Raw genomic sequence first — 20,236 nt, forward strand, 5'->3', positions numbered from 1 at the left:
GATCTTTTCGCTTGGCAATCTTGAAAGTGCTAATCTCAGAACTGGATTGCTGGGGGGCAAATAACATGTATGAGCCCACTCATCAAATGGTGCATTTTCATTTGCTTCCGCAAGGCTGCAAGTTCAGTCAAGAACATGCAAGGCTGCCAAACCAATGCTCCCTCTATCCCAGTTATGGTTGATGCTGCCTGGTAGCTGCTCTCCAAGGTTTTCTGGCCAGTCTTAATTGGAGATGCTGGGAAGTGAACCTGGTACCTTGTATGCAAAACATGCTTCTGAGCTGCGGCCCTTCTCTCAATGTTCCACAAATGGGGGAAAGGTGTACAGGACTAGCAACCTTAACAATGTGTGGTTAAAACAGTGGTGAAAAAGCAGTCCTCTTAATGCAAAGGCTAGGTTTGGTGAGGAAAATCTTGACTGCAAGCTTTCTGTCTATCGGTCTGTCTTTCTTTTCTTTTTAAATATACAGTGGTACCTTGAGTTACATACGCTTCACGTTACAGACTCCACTAACCCAGAAATAGTGCTTCAGGTTAAGAACTTTGCTTCAGCATGAGAACAGAAATCGTTCAGTGGCGGCGCAATGGCAGCAGGAGGCCCCATTAGCTAAAGTGGTGCTTCAGGTTAAGAACAGTTTCAGGTTAAAAACGGACCTCTGGAACGAGTTAAGTACTTAACCCGAGGTACCACTGTATACATTATGTTTTCAAAAACATCATACAAACACTAAAGAAACAAAGACCGATGATGGTGTGCAGAACAATATTGCAGTTAGAATAAAACAAATCAAATGTTCGGTATAGTTTTGCAGGAATAATAATAAAATGGATTCCACAAAGTGACATTTTGGAAGTTAGAGCTACATATCAATAAGGTAACCACACCGCACAGAGACACGTGTTGTTGGGGGCCTGTGCAGTGCACAATTTTTATTTATAAAGCATATAAATGGAGACCATACAACATCAAAATGGTCTCCTTTCATAACTCCTCTTGAAGCCCTCTTGTGATGACTTAGATGCTCAGGCAGGGTAATGTCCCAAACCCTCTCACATCATCCATCCCTGGAGAGAATTCACTGTATCCTTACTTATCTCATTCTGAATAGTTTAGCTGCGGAATTGTGTTTACTTCTTTTCTGCATATTGTCACATTTGTGTTAATATTATTACCCCCCCTCCCCCAAAAAAGCCTGTTTGGGCTACCAGATGTAGTTTATCCCCATTTTTACTATGTATTTTCCATTCATATGTAACATTCTCTCCATTGTTAGTGGGCTGCTCTGACATCCCCATCAGTCCAAGCATTCCACATTCTTTCCACCTACCGCTGCCTCACTGCTGTACTGTGTTTATCTTATCAACATGCCTCTTATATCTTCCGAGGCCAGTTCTTTTGCTCTGACAATCTTATTATTCTGCCCCTCGAAGATTTAGAGGAGTTTTTCTTTCACTGTCATGTGCTGCAGTCAGCTGGCACACTGGTGTACATCAACTGAAGCTGCTTGCTCTGCGGGTCACACTCTGAATTAGCTGCCCTTTACTATTTCAGTATTGTTGACTTTAGTTAGCTGAGGCTTTCTGAGATCTCTGGCAGAGGTTTCCCCCCAGACCTACTCCCACTTCAGGTCTTGCTTGGATCAGATTTGCTAGGGAATGAAATCAAGACCATTATACTTCATTTATTTGACTTACATTCTGCCCTTCCTCCAAAAGGGAGCCCAAGGTAGTAAGCAACAAGCGATAAAACCAGAAAAAAAACATCTTTTAGAACAGGGGTCAGCAAACTTTTTCAGCAGGGAGCCAGTCCACTGTCCCTCAGACCTTGTGGGGGGCTGGACTATATATTTTTTTTGGAGGGGGAAATGAACGAATTCCTATGCCCCACAAATAACCCAGAGATGCATTTTAAATAAAAGGACACATTCTACTCATGTAAAAACATGCTGATTCCCGGACTATCTGCCGGCCGGATTTAGAAGGCGATTGGGCTGGATCCGGCCCCTGGGCCTTAGTTTGCCTACCCATATTTTAGAAAAATAATTCCATGCAGAGCCAGACTGGGGAATATCTCTATTTAAGAGGCTTCTTGGAAGAGGAAGGTCTTCAGCAGGGGCTGTGAAAAGGCAACACAGTCGCCTACTGTTCAAAGGAGGGGGGGGGAGACATAGGGTAGGTGTGGCCATGCTAAAGGCCAGATTCCTACAGTGATGAATCAGGAATGGGCCCCCTGATAAGATGGTGCCTGCAGGAGCAAATCCCCCCCGCCCACTTGCAGAGTTCAGTGATCAATTGGGTACATAAGGGATGAGTCTATCTTTCATGTGCATTCATGCTTTCAAAGCATTTAGTTCAGTTCTTGCATTTGCACCCCACCTTTTTGTCCAAGAAGCTCAAGGTGGCATACACATTTCTCCCCCTCTCCAGTTATTCCTCACAATAACCCTGCAAAGGAGGTTAGGCTGAGAGGCAGTGACTGGACCAAGGTCACACTCTAACCCAGGGGTAGGCAACCTAAGGCCCAGGGGCCGATTGTGGCCCAATTGCCTTCTCAATCTGGCCCATGGATGGTCCTGGAATCAGCGTGTTTTTATATGAGTAGAATGTGTCCTTTTATTTAAAATGCATCTCTGGGTTATTTGTGGGGCCTGCCTGGTGTTTTTACATGAGTAGAGTGTATGCTTTTATTTAAAATGCATCTCTGGGTTATTTGTGGGGCATAGGAATTAGTTCATTCTCTCCCCCCCCCAAAAAAAGTCCGGCCCACAACATGGTCTGAGGGACGGTGGACTGGCCCATGGCTGTAAAAGGTTGCTGACCCCTGCTCTAACCACTACACCACACTGGCTCCCACTAGGCTATTGCTGCTGCTCTGCTCTGTGTTTGACCCTTGGTGCCTGGGGGGAAATAATCACATCGTGTCAGTAGATGAACTGGGCCACTTGTAAAGTCCTCCAACTGCAGCTCTCTTCCTCTGAGAGCCTGCATTCTGGAGATGGCTGCTTTTATTTATTAGTTGCTTACACTAGTGACACTTGTAATAGCTCTTATCTGCCTGGGGCTACATTCTTGAAAGCAGCTACAGTGATAAAGGGCTTGAAAGAACCTGCACGGTGCATATCGTTCTTATTCCTCCTCCTTTTTCTTTCTTTTTAATCTAAAAGAAATAAAGTAATAAGCATTCGAAACCCTTCATGTGGGTTTCTCATTAGACCACCTAAATGATCTCCAAAATGTTATCTTCCTCTCGGATAGTTTTATTCAAAGGATGTGTGTGTGTGTGTGTGTGTGTGTGAAGAGTAAAAGCTCTCCCCATGACTGCTGTGGGGTTCAGTTGCAACTTGTGGGTGGGGCAGATCATGTAGGACTTTCTCATAAAATGGGTACCCCGCCTTCAGGCATCAAAGTTGTAGGAAAGCCCCACACAATCCACTCCACCCACCCTGTTGCATCATTCTCTCACACTCCCCCTGCCCCATCACATCATGGAAAAGTGGCTTCTACGCTGGTGTGTGTGAAGCGAGTCACAATCCCTTCTGGAAGCTCTGCATTTCAACACTTTGTAATCCTTCCAGAACTTCTCTTTCACCAGCAGAGGCACCCACCCGCCAGCATTTGGCTGGGCAATAGCAGCAGAGTGACTGCTCCTGTTCAATAAATAGGGAGCCCGTGGGAAGACTTGGGATTCCATCAGAGGTAGCGTTGTGCCACATCTTTTGGGAGAAGGGATGCAGCTCAGTGGTAGATCACATGCCTTGCATGCTGAAGGTCCCAGGTTCAGTCCTTGGAAGCCACTGACACTAAGTCTAGACAAAGCTGAGCTTAATGGACCAATGTGCTTGCTCAATATGAAGCTACTTCATATATTTCTATCCTCTATTTTATGATGAAATAGCTTCAAGAGAAGCCTCAGATATACTATCATATGTGAAAAAACTCATAGGAAATATCCCTGTGGTTTGTACACATTTTTTGAAAAGTAGGTATTGTTGGAAGAGCAAATTATATTTGTCCTCGGTAGTGTTTGAATTGGCTTCCATTAATTTTGGTGCGGGCTGTTCTCCTGTGATAGACAGTCTGCTTGGATGAATGACCCCAGACGAAGTTCTAAGGGAGCAGGATGTACGTGTGGGAGTGGAGATTTATTTGGGATACTGGAATGACAGCTGGCCCTTGCGTCTGTAAAATATCTAACATGATTGGGGCAAAATCCTAAGCACACTTAGGTTGGAAATAAGACTCATTGAAACCGAATAAGAGTGCATAGGATGGGAACGTTAGTGACTCACCAAGAACAGTGAATGCCCAATATTCACCATTTTTTTTTAAAAAAAGATATTTATTGAGATTTTACAAAAACATAAGTTTACAAAATAGAAAAAAGTCACATAGAAAGAGAAAGATACAAAAAAGAAGACATAGAAAAATACATAAAAGAGAAAAAAGAAGAATAAAAATACAAAAAACAAAAAACAAATAGATAAAAAAGAATTAAAAAACAAATCCGTTTTTAGTAACTTTAAACTCATTAGCTTGTTTCCTTGGCCTCCTCACACCTCCCCTTTTTGTATTCCCATTTAAATAATCAAATCAGCAAATCCTTACCCTCTTTCGTTTATCTTAACTCTATATCTTAACATATTATAACTCTATATTTTCATCCATTTATCAATTCATTTTTGCATATTATTATTAACTTTGTTGCTAATGCCACTTATTTTCAGTCCAACATCATTTTAACATTCATTAATTTTACAGTGTTTCTGAAGGTAGTCTTTAAATTTCTTCCAGTCTTCTTCCACCAACTCTTCTCCCAGGTCTTGGATTCTGCTAGTCATTTCCGCCAATTCCATATACTCCATCACCTTCATCTGCCACTCTTCCAGGGTGGGTAACTCTTGTGTCTTCCAATACTTTGCAATAAGTATTCTTGCTGCTGTTGTTGCATACATAAAGAAAGTTCTATCCTTCTTTGGCACCAATTGGCCGACTATGCCCAGGAGAAAGGCCTCTGGTTTCTTCAGGAAGGTATATTTAAATACCTTTTTCATTTCATTATATATCATCTCCCAGAAAGCCTTAATCTTTGGGCACGTCCACCAAAGGTGAAAGAATGTACCTTCATTTTCTTTACATTTCCAACATTTATTATCGGGCAAATGATATATTTTTGCAAGCTTGACTGGTGTCATGTACCACCTGTAAATCGTTTTCATAATATTCTCTCTTAAGGCATTACATGCCGTAAATTTCATACCGGTGGTCCACAACTGTTCCCAGTCAGCAAACATAATGTTGTGACCAATATCTTGTGCCCATTTGATCATAGCAGATTTAACCGTTTCATCCTGCGTATTCCATTTTAACAGCAAGTTATACATTCTTGAAAGTATCTTAGTTTTGGGATCTAACAGTTCTGTTTCCAATTTTGATTTTTCCACCTGGAAGCCAATTTTTTTATCCAAATTATAGGCCTCTCTTATTTGATAATAATGAAGCCAGTCTCGCACTTTATCTTTTAATTTCTCAAAACTCTGCAATTTCAATTTGTCTCCTTCTTGTTCCAGTATTTCCCAATATTTCGGCCATTTGGCCTCCATATTGAACTTTTTCTGAGCCTTCACTTCCATTGGTGACAACCACCTTGGGGTTTTATTTTCCAGTAAATCTTTGTATCTTATCCAGACATTCAACAATGCTTTCCTGACAATATGGTTTTTAAATGCTTTATGTGCTTTAACCTTGTCGTACCACAAATATGCATGCCATCCAAAAACGTTGTTAAAACCTTCTAGGTCCAAAATGTCTGTGTTCTCAAGAAGCAGCCAGTCTTTCAACCAGCAGAATGCTGCTGATTCATAATAAAGTTTAAGGTCTGGCAGGGCAAATCCACCTCTTTCCTTTGCGTAGGTTAATATTTTAAATTTTATTCTAGGCTTCTTGCCCTGCCAGACAAATCTGGAAATGTCTCTCTGCCACTTCTTGAAACAATCCATCTTGTCCAAAATTTGCAATGATTGAAACAGAAATAACATTTTTGGCAATACATTCTTCTTTATAGCTGCAATTTGACCCAACAGGGAAAGCTTCAAATTTGACCATATTTCCAAATCTTTTTTCACTTCTATCCAACATTTCTCATAGTTATCTTTAAATAAATTTAAATTCTTAGCAGTCATATTAACCCCCAAATATTTTACTTTCTTAACTAATGTTAAACCTGTCTCCTTCTGAAACCTCTCTTTCTCAATTGGTGTAAAATTTTTCTCAAGCACTTTGGTTTTTGACTTGTTCAACTTAAATCCTGCCACATGACCAAATTCTTGAATCAATTCTAATACTCTTTTCGTGCTAGATTCTGGCTCCTGTAACGTCAAAACTAGGTCATCTGCAAAAGCTTTCAATTTATATTGTTTGGCTCCGACCTGAATACCTTTAATTAGATGGTCCCTTCTAATCATATTCAGCAAAACCTCCAGAACCGAAATAAAAAGCAATAGTGAAATTGGGCAGCCTTGTCGTGTCCTTTTCTCTATCTTAAATTCCTCTGTCATCACATTATTAACTATTAACTTAGCCTTTTGTTCTGAGTAAATTGCACTTATACCATTTTCAAACCCTTGGCCCACCCCCATTCCCTGAAGATTTTTCTTCATAAAAGTCCAAGAAATATTATCAAAAGCTTTTTCCGCATCTATAAAAATTAAAACTGCTTTGGTATTGATGTTCACTTGCAGCTTCTCCAAAATGTCAATTATATTCCTCGTATTGTCAGACAGATGTCTACCTGGGAGAAAGCCGGCTTGATCTTTATGTATCTCTTCAACTAGTACCTTTTTTAATCTATTAGCCAAGATATCAGCAAAAATTTTGTAATCCACATTAAGCAGGGATATGGGGCGGTAGTTCTTAAGTTGTGTCTTTTCAGACTCAGTTTTCGGTATAAGTGTAATGTAAGCTTCCTTCCACGACTCTGGCGCCTTTTTCCCCTCCAAAATTTCATTACAGACCTCCTTTAGTGGCTGAATTAACCAATCTTTCAAAGATCTATAGTATTTGGAGGTTAGACCATCCGGCCCTGGAGATTTACCCAACTGCATGTTCTGAATGGCACCTTCAACCTCCTGTTCTGTAATTTTGTGATTCAACATTATCTTATTTTCTTGAGAGATTTTTTGTAATCCATTTGTTCTTAAAAATTGGTCTAAATCAGTCTCTTTCTGTGGCCCTTGTGTAGATAATTGTTTAAAATATCTCTGGAAGCACTTTCTAATCTCCAATGGATTCTGTATGTTCTTTCCTTCCACATCCAAATTTGTGATGGTGTTTAATTTTTGTCTTTTTTTCATCTGCCAGGCTAGCAGTTTCCCGCATTTATTAGCCGATTCAAATGTCTTTTGTTTCATCTGCTTAATTTTCCATTCTACTTCCTGATTTATCATTTTCATGTATTGTCCTTGATATAGCTTTATTTCTCTCAGAATCTCTTGCGACTTTGGTTTCGCTCTTAATTTCTTCTCTCCTTCTTTTATTTTTTCCAAGATTTTATCTTTTTTCTCATTTTGAGTTCTCTTCTTTATTGCGTTCTGTTGAATCAGAAACCCTCTCATGACCGCTTTGCTTGCGTCCCAGATTACTCTTTTTTCAACTGTGGTATTCAAATTTATCTCAAAATAATCTCTCAAGATTTTTTGGGCCTTCTTGGTAACCTCTTGATCTCTAAATAAGGTGTCATTCATCCTCCATCTGAAGGAACCGATTGGTGTTAGTTTCATCTCCATCTTCACCGCATTATGGTCGGAGCAAGTTTTTGGGCAAATTTCCACTTTTCGAGTCTTAGGTGCCAGTCCTCTAGTTATCCATATTTGGTCAATTCTTGTCCATGTCATTTTGGCTTCAGAGAAGAATGTTCCCTCTCTTCCAAGGGGGTTCTTAGTTCTCCAGATGTCAATCAAGTCCATATTGTCAGTCAGTTCAAAAAAGGTTTTTGGTAGTCTGCCATCTTTAGTTACAACCTGTCTCTGCGACTTATCCATATTTGTAGATACCACTCCATTCATATCTCCCATCATAATAATGTTGTAGTCCATGTAGTCAAGCAATGTCTCATGCAATTTCTTGAAGAATTCAGATTTCCCCTCATTTGGTGCATAAACTCCTACAATCAGAAATTTTTCTCCTTGTGATTGAATCTCAATTGCCACAAATCTTCCTTGTTCATCTTTAAAAACAAATTTCGGTGATAGGCTCTCTTTGGCATAAATAACAACTCCTCTCTTTTTAACCTTGTCCGATGAAATAAACTCTTGACCCAATCTTTTATTAATCAGTACTTTCCTGTGAAGCCTTATCACATGAGTTTCCTGTAAACAAATTAAGTCCAATTGTTCCTTTTTCAATAAATGAAAGACTCTTCCTCTTCTCCGGGGAATTAAATCCATGAATGTTCCAACTTAATAATTGCAGAGACATGGTGTGGTTATTCTATTCTCCTCCAACTGCTCCCAAAAGTTCTTCTTGTTCTGACAGTGGTATCGCTTTTTTAAGTTTGTCCAGTCCCAAAGGTGGTGGTACTATGTCTAGTACTCCTGATCTTAAAGCTCTTCTCCCTCCTCTTCCAAGTCTGAATGCACTTACTATCTTAAAGTCTTTCTAAAGCTCCAAATTCCAAAATTTTCCAAATTCCTGCGTAAGGTAGTCACTTAGGTTATCTTTTTCAAGTTCCGGTACTGCCCTGATCCTCAGATTGGTCTGTTTCTCCCTCAGTTCAATCATAGACAGAAGTGACTGATGATCCCCAATCTGTTTGCGCATAGGTTTTATTTCTTCCTCTACAGCCACTGCTTTTTCTTTTGCTTCCTCAGCTATTTTTCGATTGGACGCAGATTCTTCCAGCAATTTTTCAATAGATTCTGTATTGGAATTCATCCTCTGTCCCAGATTATTAATGCTGGCAGTATTCCTGTCTATTTTAGTTGATTGTTCCGTAACTTGTTTGCTTAGGCCTTCCAATTCTTCATAAATTTTATTTAACACATAAGTAAAATCCCCTTCTGAAGCCATTCCTTTTGACCCAGCTTGTGCAAAATCTTCCCCCTGTGTCACAGGAGGGCCGGGAACAGATGATCTACGTTGCTGGGAAACTGTGCTGGGCTGCTGCACTCTAGCCTTGCCCGATCTTGTTGTCCTATCAGTCATCACACTTTTGTCTATGAGTCAAGGTCGATCCCATGGTCAAGTCTTACCGTGGAAAATCCCCAAAGTCCAGAATGGAAAAATCCCCCAGCTGGATGTACAGCTCAATATTCACCATTTTTATCTGGACTTACCTAGTAGTACAAGCCCTACTTTTCCCACTGCTACCTAACTGAAGTCTGTCTTCTGAGCTGCCGGCTAACTTCTTTTCACAGCAGTATCTCTAGTGGTGAAATGGAAATATTTATGGATTTATTTCATAAAATTTGTACACTGCTTGATTGTAAAAAAACAAAAACCATCAAAGCAGTTCCCAAATAATAAAACAGTAAAATCAAGAAAAAATTACAAGCCTTCTTGAAAACATACAAAAGTTTCAATGCTGAAACACTGGAATTTGCCTCCAAGTAAATGCTCTTGGGATTATGGCCTAAATATACTGAGTAAATATTACTATGTTCCTTCTTAATAAACAATGCATTTATTGAAAAGAATTTAAAAAACCTGAGCTTTGGGGATATTCAGGACTTCTGTTTGCAGAAGCTTATGTTGTAGCTGAAATGGGGGCTGGAAGAGAGAGATGATTACAGTAAATTAAAACTAAAGGTAATATGGTATTTGCATGGGAATAATCAGGATATCGTAAATTTCTGCTTAAGAAATCAAGTGCTATGGCCAAAACCTCTTATAAAAGCTGTAATTTCAAAAGAACTATGGCAATATTAGATAAAATATGTACCCAGATTCCCAATGCCCAAATCTTTCATGTTTTCCTAAGGAAGATGGGATACACTGTGGGTCAAGATGGAACTCTTTTAAGGCAGAGAGGACCTGGGTACCATAAACAGAAACAGCAGATGGTACAGACTTGACAACACACAAGCCTCTCATCTAAAGGATGCTCCATTGAAGCCCCTCTTGCTTCCAAAATATGCAAAGCTAGGGCTCTGATGAAATTCTCAGAGCCTGTCTTAGAATAGCCAGGTTTCTATGCCTCCTAGACATAACAGCAATAGTAAGAGCCCTAGTCATTGAAAGGCCGTCTGTTGCATGTGCAAGCTGAGCAATCTTTTTGCTTGGTCTGCTAACTTTCTGGGGGCTATAAATAGGTGGAGCTATTCCACTGGGTTAAGCCAACGCTGCTGTCTCCCTTTTATGCCTGCAGGAGTAAACTGTGTTATAGAGAAACTTAAAGGTTCCTGGGGTGAAGCAGTGTGCTGTTGTGGTATTAGGAGTGCTCATTGTAGTGTTTGTTTTGCAAGGACACTTACCCACCCACGAGGCATGCAAATAGTTCAGCTCTGACTCAGACATCAAGGATGGCCTTTTGACTGAGCTCATGTTGTAAGTCTCCTGACTTTTGACAGCTGGGCTGCAAGTGCCTCGCCTAAGGTTCCAAATGGAGACAGGACTGTCACTTAATGATGCTTGGTTATTTCAGACTTTTGCAGCTTTCTTAGCACCCCGGTCGAAGCAGCAGCCATGTTGGGGCCTTTCTAAATAGCTGCTGTTTTACCCCCTCTGGAGATTGCACAGCTGCTTCTCTAAACCCTCTTGCCAGCGTATTGCTGCAAGCACTGCTGCCATGGAGAAATTGCAAATGTTCAGTTCCTCAAGCCACTGATAAGATCAGTGGCTTGGAAACTGCAATTCTTCTCCCAGCAACTGCAGGTCATTCAGATGAAGGGCTGTGGTTAGCAATCTGGGTCATGGGCATAGGGCCTAGCAAATGACTGTGGAATGTGACAAAATTGGGGTGGGGAACCTCCAGACTGCAGGCTGAATCTGGTCCTCTAGTTCTCTCTAGCTGGCCCTTCTTCACATCCCTAAAGGGCAATTGTGTCAATTAGTTTTGTTTGACTCAGCCAGGAACTTCCAACCTCTCCAAATAGGTAAAATATCAAGAGCTGCAGGCAAGCTAGCTCTGGAAATGATAGAAAGGGGGCTATGAACAGCTGCTTCATTATTAGGTTCTGGGAGAGTTGTGAGCCAGTGAGTAAGCTGTGGTCTCCTTGTCGTACTTTCCGTGTTTATCCTCTGAAAATTGGATAAAAAGCACTGAAGATTTGGTTGGAGATGGCACAAATGGCCAGAAAATTTGCTCAGTTCCTGCTCACCCCAGAAGCAGCACTTATAAAACACCCTTGTATGCTTGAGATGAGATTTGCAAGAGACTCTATTGGTGCCTTAATTCTGGAACTGCTTGGTTACCTTCCCAGGAAGAAACATGTGCCCCAACAGCTGAGTCTGAAAGTGCTTGACTTCTATTAACACATAGCAGGGGTAGCTATCCTGATGCCCTCCAAATGTTTTTTGGACTCCCATTATCCCTACCCAACATGGCCAATGGTGAGGGATTTGAGGAGCTGTAGTCCAACAGTCTCTGGAGGCACCATGTTGGCTACGATTGATATATATGTTTATGATAGTCAATAGATTTGCACTATAGCTTTCATACAAAGAGAATCACTGGATCTTTTTTTTACTGCTTTGCTATCTCATGTTCATCAGCCATAGAAGGGAATTTTCTGCCCTTGCACAGATAAATTTGTAGAACCTCTACCTCTGGTCTGCATTGCCCTAATGGTTTTTTTTGTGTGTGTGTTCATTGTTTTAACAGAATGGCTGCAGGGTGTCCAAGCTCTGATGATCCTTTCCATCATCTTCAGCGTATTGTCTTTGTTCCTGTTCTTCTGCCAGCTCTTCACTCTCACTAAGGGCGGACGGTTCTACCTTACTGGCATTTTCCAGATCCTTGCTGGTAAGTAAAGGGGAGTGGAATTGCATATCCTGGAACATTGCCAGGGGAAATTGTCCAAGATGGAGCATTGGTTAATGATGGAAAAGCAAGGGAGACTCCAGAATAGCAAAGTTAAGATGCAGAACATGAGTTTTTCTAACCTGTCATGTGCTCTGCATGTATGTAGGATTATTCTTAAATTTCTTACACACATTCTAAAAAAAGAAAGAAAGAAAGGGCAAGACAACTTAAAAGAATATAGGATATTTAATATTTTTAAAAAATCATTTAGATGACAGCACAGCACATTTAGCAATTGAATTTTAATAATTTAAATTATTAATAATTTAATAATTATGCTTACTATTGAAAAATGCCAGTTACTATTGTAAGCAACAATAATTCTCTGGTTGTATTGAACAACAGTATGCATGGTGTGAGGAAGGCGCCGTAACTGTCTGTGTGCGGGTGCACCTGCTCCCTGCCAGAGAGAATGCAGACCTTGCTGAGAAAGGGAACATTGTCTGGAAAAAACAATCTCAGAAAATTAGAATATTGTGAAAAGGTGCAGTAGCTATTCAATCCATAACACCTGCACTGGGTTCCTGAGCCTTTAAATGGTCTCTCAGTCTGGTTCAGTAGGAAGCACAATCATGGGGAAGACCTGACAGTTGTGCAGAAAGCCATCATTGAGACCCTCCATAAGGAGGGAAAAGCCTCAAAAGGTAATTGCAGAAGAAGTTGAATGTTCCCAAAGTGCTGTATTGAAGCTCATTAATGGAAAGTTATGCGGAAGGGGAAAGTGTGGAAGAAAAAGGTGCACAAGCAGCAGGGATGACTGCAGCCTGGAGAGGATTGTCAGGAAAAGACCATTCAAACATGTTGGGGACTTTCACAAGGAGTGGACTGAGGCTGGAGTTAGTGCATCAAGAGCCATCACACACAGACGGATCCTGGAGATGGGCTTCAAATGTCGTATTCCTTTTGTCAAGCCACTCCTGAACAAGAAACAAGGTCAGAAGTGTCTTACCTGGGCTAAAGAAAAAAAAGAACTGGTCTGTTGCTCAGTGGTCCCAAGCCTCTTTTCTGATGAGAGCAACTTTTGCATCTCATTTGGAAACCAAGGACCCAGAGTCTGGAGGAAGAATGGGGAGGCACACAATGCCAGATGCTTGAAGTCCAGTGTGAAGTTTCCACAGTCTGTGTTGATTTGGGGAGCCATGTCATCAGCTGGTGTTCGTCCACTGTGCTTCATTAAGTCCAGGGTCAATGCAGCTGTCTACCAAGAGATTTTGGAGCACTTCATGCTTCCTTCCACAGACAAGCTTTATGGGGAGGCTGACTTCATTTTCCAGCAGGACTTGGCACCTACCCACACTGCCAAAAGTACCAAAACCTGGTTCAATCCCATGGGATTACTATGCTTGATTGGCCAGCAAACTCACCTGACCTGAACCCCATAGAGAATCTATGGGGCATTGCCAAGAGAAAGATGAGAGACATGAGACTGAACAATGCAGAAGAGCTGAAGACTGCTACTGAAGCATCTTGGTCTTCCATAATATCTCAGCAGTGCCACAGGCTGATAGCATCCATGCCACGCCCCATTGAGACAGTAATTGATGCAAAGGGGGCCCAAACTAACTACACATGCATGCTTCTACTTCTCAGAGGTCCAATATTGCTCTATTTGCAATCCTTGTTTTGCTGATTTCATTTAATATTCTAATTTTCTGAGATTGTTAACTTGGGGTTTTCATCAGCTGTATGCCATAATCATCACAATTATAACAAATAAAGGCTTGACATATCTCACTTTGCATGTCATGAGTCTATCTCATGTATTAGTTTCACCTTTTAAATTGAATTACTGAAGTAAATGAACTTTTCCACGATACTCTAATTTTTCGAGTTTCACCTGTAAACCGGAGCCTCTCCATCTTGAGCCAAGTTATCAATAATCTTTGTGAAGATCAGACTGGAGCCTACATTTGTTGGGAATCATTCTGCAAAGAAACAGTAAAAATGTTTGTACCTTTAAGAACTGTTTCTATGAGCTCTGGGCAGATTGGGTACAGCTGGTCATGACTACAAAAGGAGGAAAAGTTGCACTTTGAATTTGCCTGCAGGGAGAAAACACCCACAAGCTTTGTTGTTTGTTGTTTTTGTAATAAAGCCGTTATTTGATTTGTTTTACACTGGTCTCGTGGTGTCGTAGTTTCTGTCATCTGCCACCAGAGGAAAAAACCCTTCTAACAACATTAACTACAGAGACAGTACGTTGACGTGGATTCTCCATAAATCACTGGGTGGAAATCTGCACAGTCACTCTGACATCCGTCGAAGAAACTCTTAGAACCCTCCAGTTTGCGAGTACAGCAAAAAATATGAAAAATCACCCAATAATAAATGAAGTTATGGATGAGGGTGCCCTTCTGAGGAGGTATCATTTCGAAATTGACAGCCTGAAACAACAATCACAATCCCAGCCGGCACAGATCCTTGAAGAGAAGAATGCTCTTCAATAGTCCCCAAACAGCTGGAGGGCCAAGTCTGGCCATCGCTGTCCTAAGATAATCAGGACTGCCTTACGTACTGCCTTCTGCAATGGCACCATCTCTTGGACTTGTTTTGTGGCACGCTTGCCAACCTCTATCCCAGGGCCGAAGTACCATCAACCGCCATTCACCCACTCAGTCCACAGTTCTGACTGCTGTAGCGCCAGGCTTGAAAGGGGGCTGCTGTGTGCTTCTGAATAGTTCTTGTGTCGGCAGCTTCTTCTCCTGTCCCTCATCTCACTGCACTTCAGCCTAGCATTGGGTGAGCATTCCACACCCTGGCTCCTAAAGACAGACAGAGAGAGAGAGAGAGAGAGAGAGAGAGAGAGAGAGAGAGAGTCTGTTTAAGAGCCCCCAGAGTGGGAGCTGTTTTGGCTTGTGCTCAGATTAATTTGCATTCCTCCAAAAAGGTTTGCTTTTTCAAAGTCAGGGTTGCATTTCCTCATAACATTCCTGGGGCTTTATGGACATTAATCCATACCTTGTATATACCGTTGCTGGTAGCTGTGAAGATTTAGGAGCCTCAGCAGCCAGCATAAAGATAGCTCCTGTTCATGTTTTTCCTGATTCTCTCTGGCCAATTCAGTGTGAGCAATTGGAACCTCTGTTTCTGTTGGGTGGAGCATTTGGAAGCCGGCCCTGCTCTCCAGTCCATGAGAAAGCATTTTCCAAGCCGTCAATCACTTTCTTTGCAGATGATCTTGCCCCCAAGGCAACCTTCCTTCCTGTGACTCAGCCCTGTGCTGCTTATAAACTGCAGTTTAAATATGCCTGGTTTTAATGTGTAACTTTCCAGCATCTTTGGAAGGAGCAGGGTGCTGATCACAGGGAACTGTCTGGGTAATATTAGGTGTACTTCTGTTCTTTGTGTGGGTCTTTCAGCGAGAGGGACCCTGAGGTTCATCTAGTCCACCCTCCTGCAATGCAGGAGGAATATGCAGCTGCTCCATAAGGGGATCAAACTTGCAACCTTGGCATTATAAACACCATGCTCTAACCAAGTGAACTATCCAGGAAATGCAATTAAAACTGAACTCAGTCTCAGAGTACATGATGGTTACACAGTATTGTAACTAGAAAACAAAATCTGAGTTTTGAGTATATGCTTTCATAATAGGCTTATCATGCCAAATTCAGTAACTTTCATGCAGATTTTTTTTTTTATTTTTACAATGACTGATTGATGCCATCAGCATTTGAATACAGCATGTTATGAATCTGTATCAAATCTGAAGGGTTTTTTTTTCCCTGCAGAGACATGCAGAAGTAGATCAGATTACAAGATCAATTTGTGTGCATGGCAGATACTGACTTTCAAAAGAACACTAGTGTTTGGGTTCCCAGTTCTAGACTTTGAATGCAAACGTTCCATAGAACCAGGTTTCAGTCATACAAAACTTATCCTGGTGTTTCCAGTGGCTCAAATATGTTGCTTTGAAGTTTCTTCCAATGCTCAAAGTTGGAGGGCGGGTGAATTATTTGGGATGGCTAAATTTTATGTTAGGCCCAAATCAATTGACTGGTGCCATTTTCCTCTCCTATCCTATAGGATAGTGCTTCCAACTTCTTATGCGTGTGCCCTCCTTTTGCTAGAGATGCAAATGAGCACTGGAATTTCAACTCTATTCTGGTTCAGAGATGAACCCGGTGGCCTTTGCTCCACCAGTGGGTGTTCTCTCATGGAGATTGCATCAGATACTGTCTCTAGGAACTGACTTTCCATTTTCTTTTGCAAGATGGGAACAGAAGACATTTGTATTAATTCCCTACCCCTTTAAGTGCCTTCACTCTCCACCCACCCTCCACACTTGTTGGAGGTCCAGTGAAAAAATTTGGTTACTTCAAGCAGAAACGAAATCACCACCATCTCCTCCTCCTCCTTCCCAGCTCTTCCCATGCACAATCCACACTCTCTTGTCTAGTGCCAGTAGGTGATTTGTGGCACGACTGCTCTGCTCTTTTTTTCCACCCCATCCCACCCAAAGTGAGAGACAATTGCTTATGCTCCCAGTCCATGGGCTGATGGCTGTGGCTGTGGGTGTCCTCTTGATGGCCCAGAGAATGGGAGCTGCATCAGCAGCTTCTGAATTCAACACATTCCCACTCCTGCACTTTTGTGCAAACAAAGGGGGCAGTGTGGAGGGAAAGAACAGCTCAAATATCACTGTGGTTAGGTGTAGGTGGTCCTGAGGTCACAGGGCTTTGGAACAGAGACTACTCTGGTGGCACATTGAGCAGGTTGTGGAATTGCTCGGATCAATGAAAAGGCCTTGTTCTGGGCACTGAATAGAAGAGCCATTGTGCGATCCTGGCAGTCGCTGGTGCTGAGCTTTTCAGGAGGAGGGAGGAAATAGTTCTAGAGCTGGTATTGCTGAGGTGGCAATACAAAGATGCTGAACTTAGAGGCATTAGTGCAGGAAGGGGGCCTGGTTTGACCTGCTCACGCTTTGATCACAGGGGCTTAGGGCGCTGGAGGCAGCAGAGTGGAAAAAAAGAAGACTTCTGCTTTTAATTATTAGCAGCAAGGCAGGATTAATTATTCCCTAGTACATTATAGGGTAGGGCCTCAGCCAGACCAGCATACCTGTTGAAATGCAATGGAGCAGTCCTTCATAGGAAGAGAGGGCTGATCCAATTTCCTTGATTGGGCATTGCAGACTCCTCCCAGCTCAAAAAAGAGGATTGGTGGCCATTTTTTTCCCCCAGTTAAGAGGAACTTTTAAGGTGGCAGTTACTAGCTCAGTGTAATAGGAAAACTTAGGTACTGTATACCACAGTAAATCCAAGATGTGGTGTTTCTGGAGATAGAAGGATAGGCTGATCCTGCATGAATTTAATTCTCTTCTCAAAGTGTTTTAAAAACAAACAAAGCTAAGGTCCTTATATTGAAGAATACAAAATTGCAAAAGATAGTGGTGCCTTGGAGTTTGCAGAACCTTTGAAAGTGAGGCTCTTCTTGGCAGACACCTGTGTGATCCTGCTCTCAAAGTCTCTTTCCCTATTGGGTTTCTCTTCCTCAACAGGGAGATACGTTGAAAACCGGAAGAGCATGTGTGCACATGGACACATGCTCAAGCACTCGCCCAGTTGGCCCTCGGGGGCAAAAAGGCTGCTCACACCTGCTTGCAGCCTGAAATCTATTGACATAAGAGTAACTGTGCTGTATTGGGCCAAAGGCCTGCCTAGTCTGGTATCCTATTCTCACAGTAGCAAACCAGGTGTCTTGAGGTGCTCCTAAGCAGGGTATGAGCACAACAGAACTTTCCCCGGCTACTGGCATTCGGAGGCGTATCTTGTCAAGGTCTGTGGTGAGCAGACATTGAGAGCCTTGTCCTCCATGAATTTGTTTAAAGGCCCCCAAGCTGATGGCTCTTGTTAAATATTGTAGTAGGAAAGTCCAGAAGGAGTTAGGTGGGGAAGGAGAGATGTTCATTATAACAGACACACCCCAGCTTGATCTTCCATGTTGGACCTGGATTGGCTTGCTTACATTCTTTGCTGACTTCTCTTTCACAGGTCTATGCGTGATGTCCGGGGCCACCATCTTCACAGCGAGACATACAGATTGGCATCCCCCTGTAGACAGCCTCTCCTTTGGCTTCTCGTACATCCTGGCCTGGGTGGCCTTCCCGCTGGCTGTCATTAGTGGGGTGATCTACGTCATCCTGAGGAAGCGCGAATGATGTGTCGAGGGCGGCCGCTGAGACTACAGCACTCAGGACAAGGGGGCCTTGATGAGTTAGGAAATGGAAACAAACAAATAAAAAGGAAGTTAACCAAAACAATATCAACAAGGAAAAGAAACAAAACCAAACTGAAAGAAGGGTTACTGTGTTCATTGAAGATGTATATAGTATCTATGGTTTAAAAAAACCTATTTATAACACTTTTTACATATATGTACATAGTACTGTTTGCTTTTGTTTGTTTGACCTGCCGCCATGTTTAAAGCCTAAAGAAAGTGCCTAAGGACTCTTTAACTCCTAACAGCATAATCAGAGTGCCGTTCCCCCTCCCCTCTTGCTGTGGAAGCAAATGGATCCCTCCTCCATAGCTCTCCACTTCCAATCCCCAAGCCACATGACAAGTCAAGAGCCATAAACTTGGCCCTCAGACAGGTGTTCTATGCCGCCCACTGCACTGATGTTTGCTTATGCCCCTCATATGCTCACATTAACTAAAAGATGGGTTGCAATGGCCACATAGAGGGCAGGGAGGGGAGGGGAATGTCAATGATGAGGAAGGCATGGCTGGGCGAGCCCAGCTTTGGAACCCCTTGGGATGCTAGTCAAGATGTGGTGTCGTATGTGAAGTGTAGTCCCACCAGTGCAACCAGAAGCTGCATAATATCACCACCTTCCCCACTCCCCTCTTCGTATGACAACTGGAGCTCCTGGGAGCACAGAAATGTCACCAGTCCTTCATAAATCCCTCTTGGAAAAGGAGGTCTCTAGAGCTAGTGTTCCTTTCCATATGTTAAATCAGGTCCGTTTCTCCGTACTTTGAGATGGCCAAGATGAGCACCGATGCTAAGAAGAAGAAACATTGGAGGAGACACGGGACAAAAAAGAAGTCCGTCATGTTGGTTTGTAACTAGCCATGGGTGTGTCGCCCCCCCAACCTTGCCCGTTGTGGGACAATAGGCAGAAAGAATAAGCTAAAGTAGGGGAAAGCAAGGAACCCTTCTAAGTTCCAGACCCCCACCCCACCCCTCTCCATAACCCCTTTTACAAAATTGAATACCAAATCTGTGAAATGGTGCTATCTATTTACCATTCCTTATATCGCTAAGCCATTTAACCTTACTCACTGGAAAGTCAGATAACGATTTTGAGATAAACCAAGGAATAGGAATGATAAATAATTCTTGTGTAATATATACAGCCTGTAACTGCTTTTGTACTTAGGAAAGTTGCTATCATCATTATTATTACTATTATTATTTTTTAATAAAGCATTTATAACCAAGGTATTTCTCTTCCCCCACTCCTTTTACTTCATGGTCGGGAGGGAAGTAAGTGAACCTTCTAGCCCCCTTGAAGATCCCTCCCTCCTTCCAGCTCCTCTGTAACCCTTTTCTGTGTTTCCCGCCCCCCAAAAGTGTGTCTGGCAATGAACTGTATTGGCAGCCGTGTGTAGATGTGTAAGCGGTGCCTTTTGATGCTAAGACTCCAGACATTATTATATGATTATTTTGCTTTGCTTTTCTGATTTTATACCAACTTGTGTGGACTAAGAAGCAACAAAATAAAAGTCAGAATAACTCACATGCTTTGGCCTTTGGTTGTATATCTTTGGGGAGGACGCAAGTATATGTGGTTAGAACAATAAGATGCTGTATGTATTTGTTTAAGGCAGGGTTAACCAATGTGGTACCCTCCAAACGATGGCCTAGAAATCCCATGGTCAATCATCAGGAATGATGAAAATGGGCATCTAGCAAAATCTGAAGGGCACCTGTTGGTTACCCCCATTTGGGGCTAGCATATCCACTAGCTGCCTGCAATGAATCATTCCGTAAGAAAATCTCTCTCTCTCTCTAACTCTCTAACCCATTGCATTCCCCAACACTGAAGACAAGCAATAAACAAGCCAGGTAGAAGAGATACACAAGGTAGACATTTCAGGGCTGTTTATAGTATGACCTCTTTTCCTTCCCTACGGGATGATTCTCTTGTCCATGGGTAGGCAGACTAAGGCCTGGAGGCTGGATCCAGCCCAGTTGCCTTCTAAAGCCAGCCCGC

General features: G+C 42.2%; 1 protein-coding gene across 2 annotated transcripts in view; it reads left to right on the forward strand.

Annotated features, from left to right (window-relative positions):
• PMP22 (peripheral myelin protein 22) overlaps window positions 1-19,761 on the forward strand; it is a 35,757-nt gene extending 15,996 nt beyond the window's left edge. For both annotated transcript variants that reach the window (XM_083597816.1, XM_083597817.1), the window contains exons 4-5: window positions 11,815-11,955; window positions 18,009-19,761. In XM_083597816.1, the coding sequence (XP_083453942.1) occupies window positions 11,815-11,955; window positions 18,009-18,175 (308 nt within the window). In that variant the 3' untranslated portion in view covers window positions 18,176-19,761. The remainder of the gene's footprint in view (window positions 1-11,814; window positions 11,956-18,008) is intronic.
• The last annotated feature ends 475 nt before the right edge of the window (window positions 19,762-20,236 follow it).

The sequence above is a fragment of the Podarcis filfolensis genome, assembly GCF_964270895.1.
Source record: "Podarcis filfolensis genome assembly, chromosome: 2".
NCBI lineage: Eukaryota > Metazoa > Chordata > Lepidosauria > Squamata > Lacertidae > Podarcis > Podarcis filfolensis.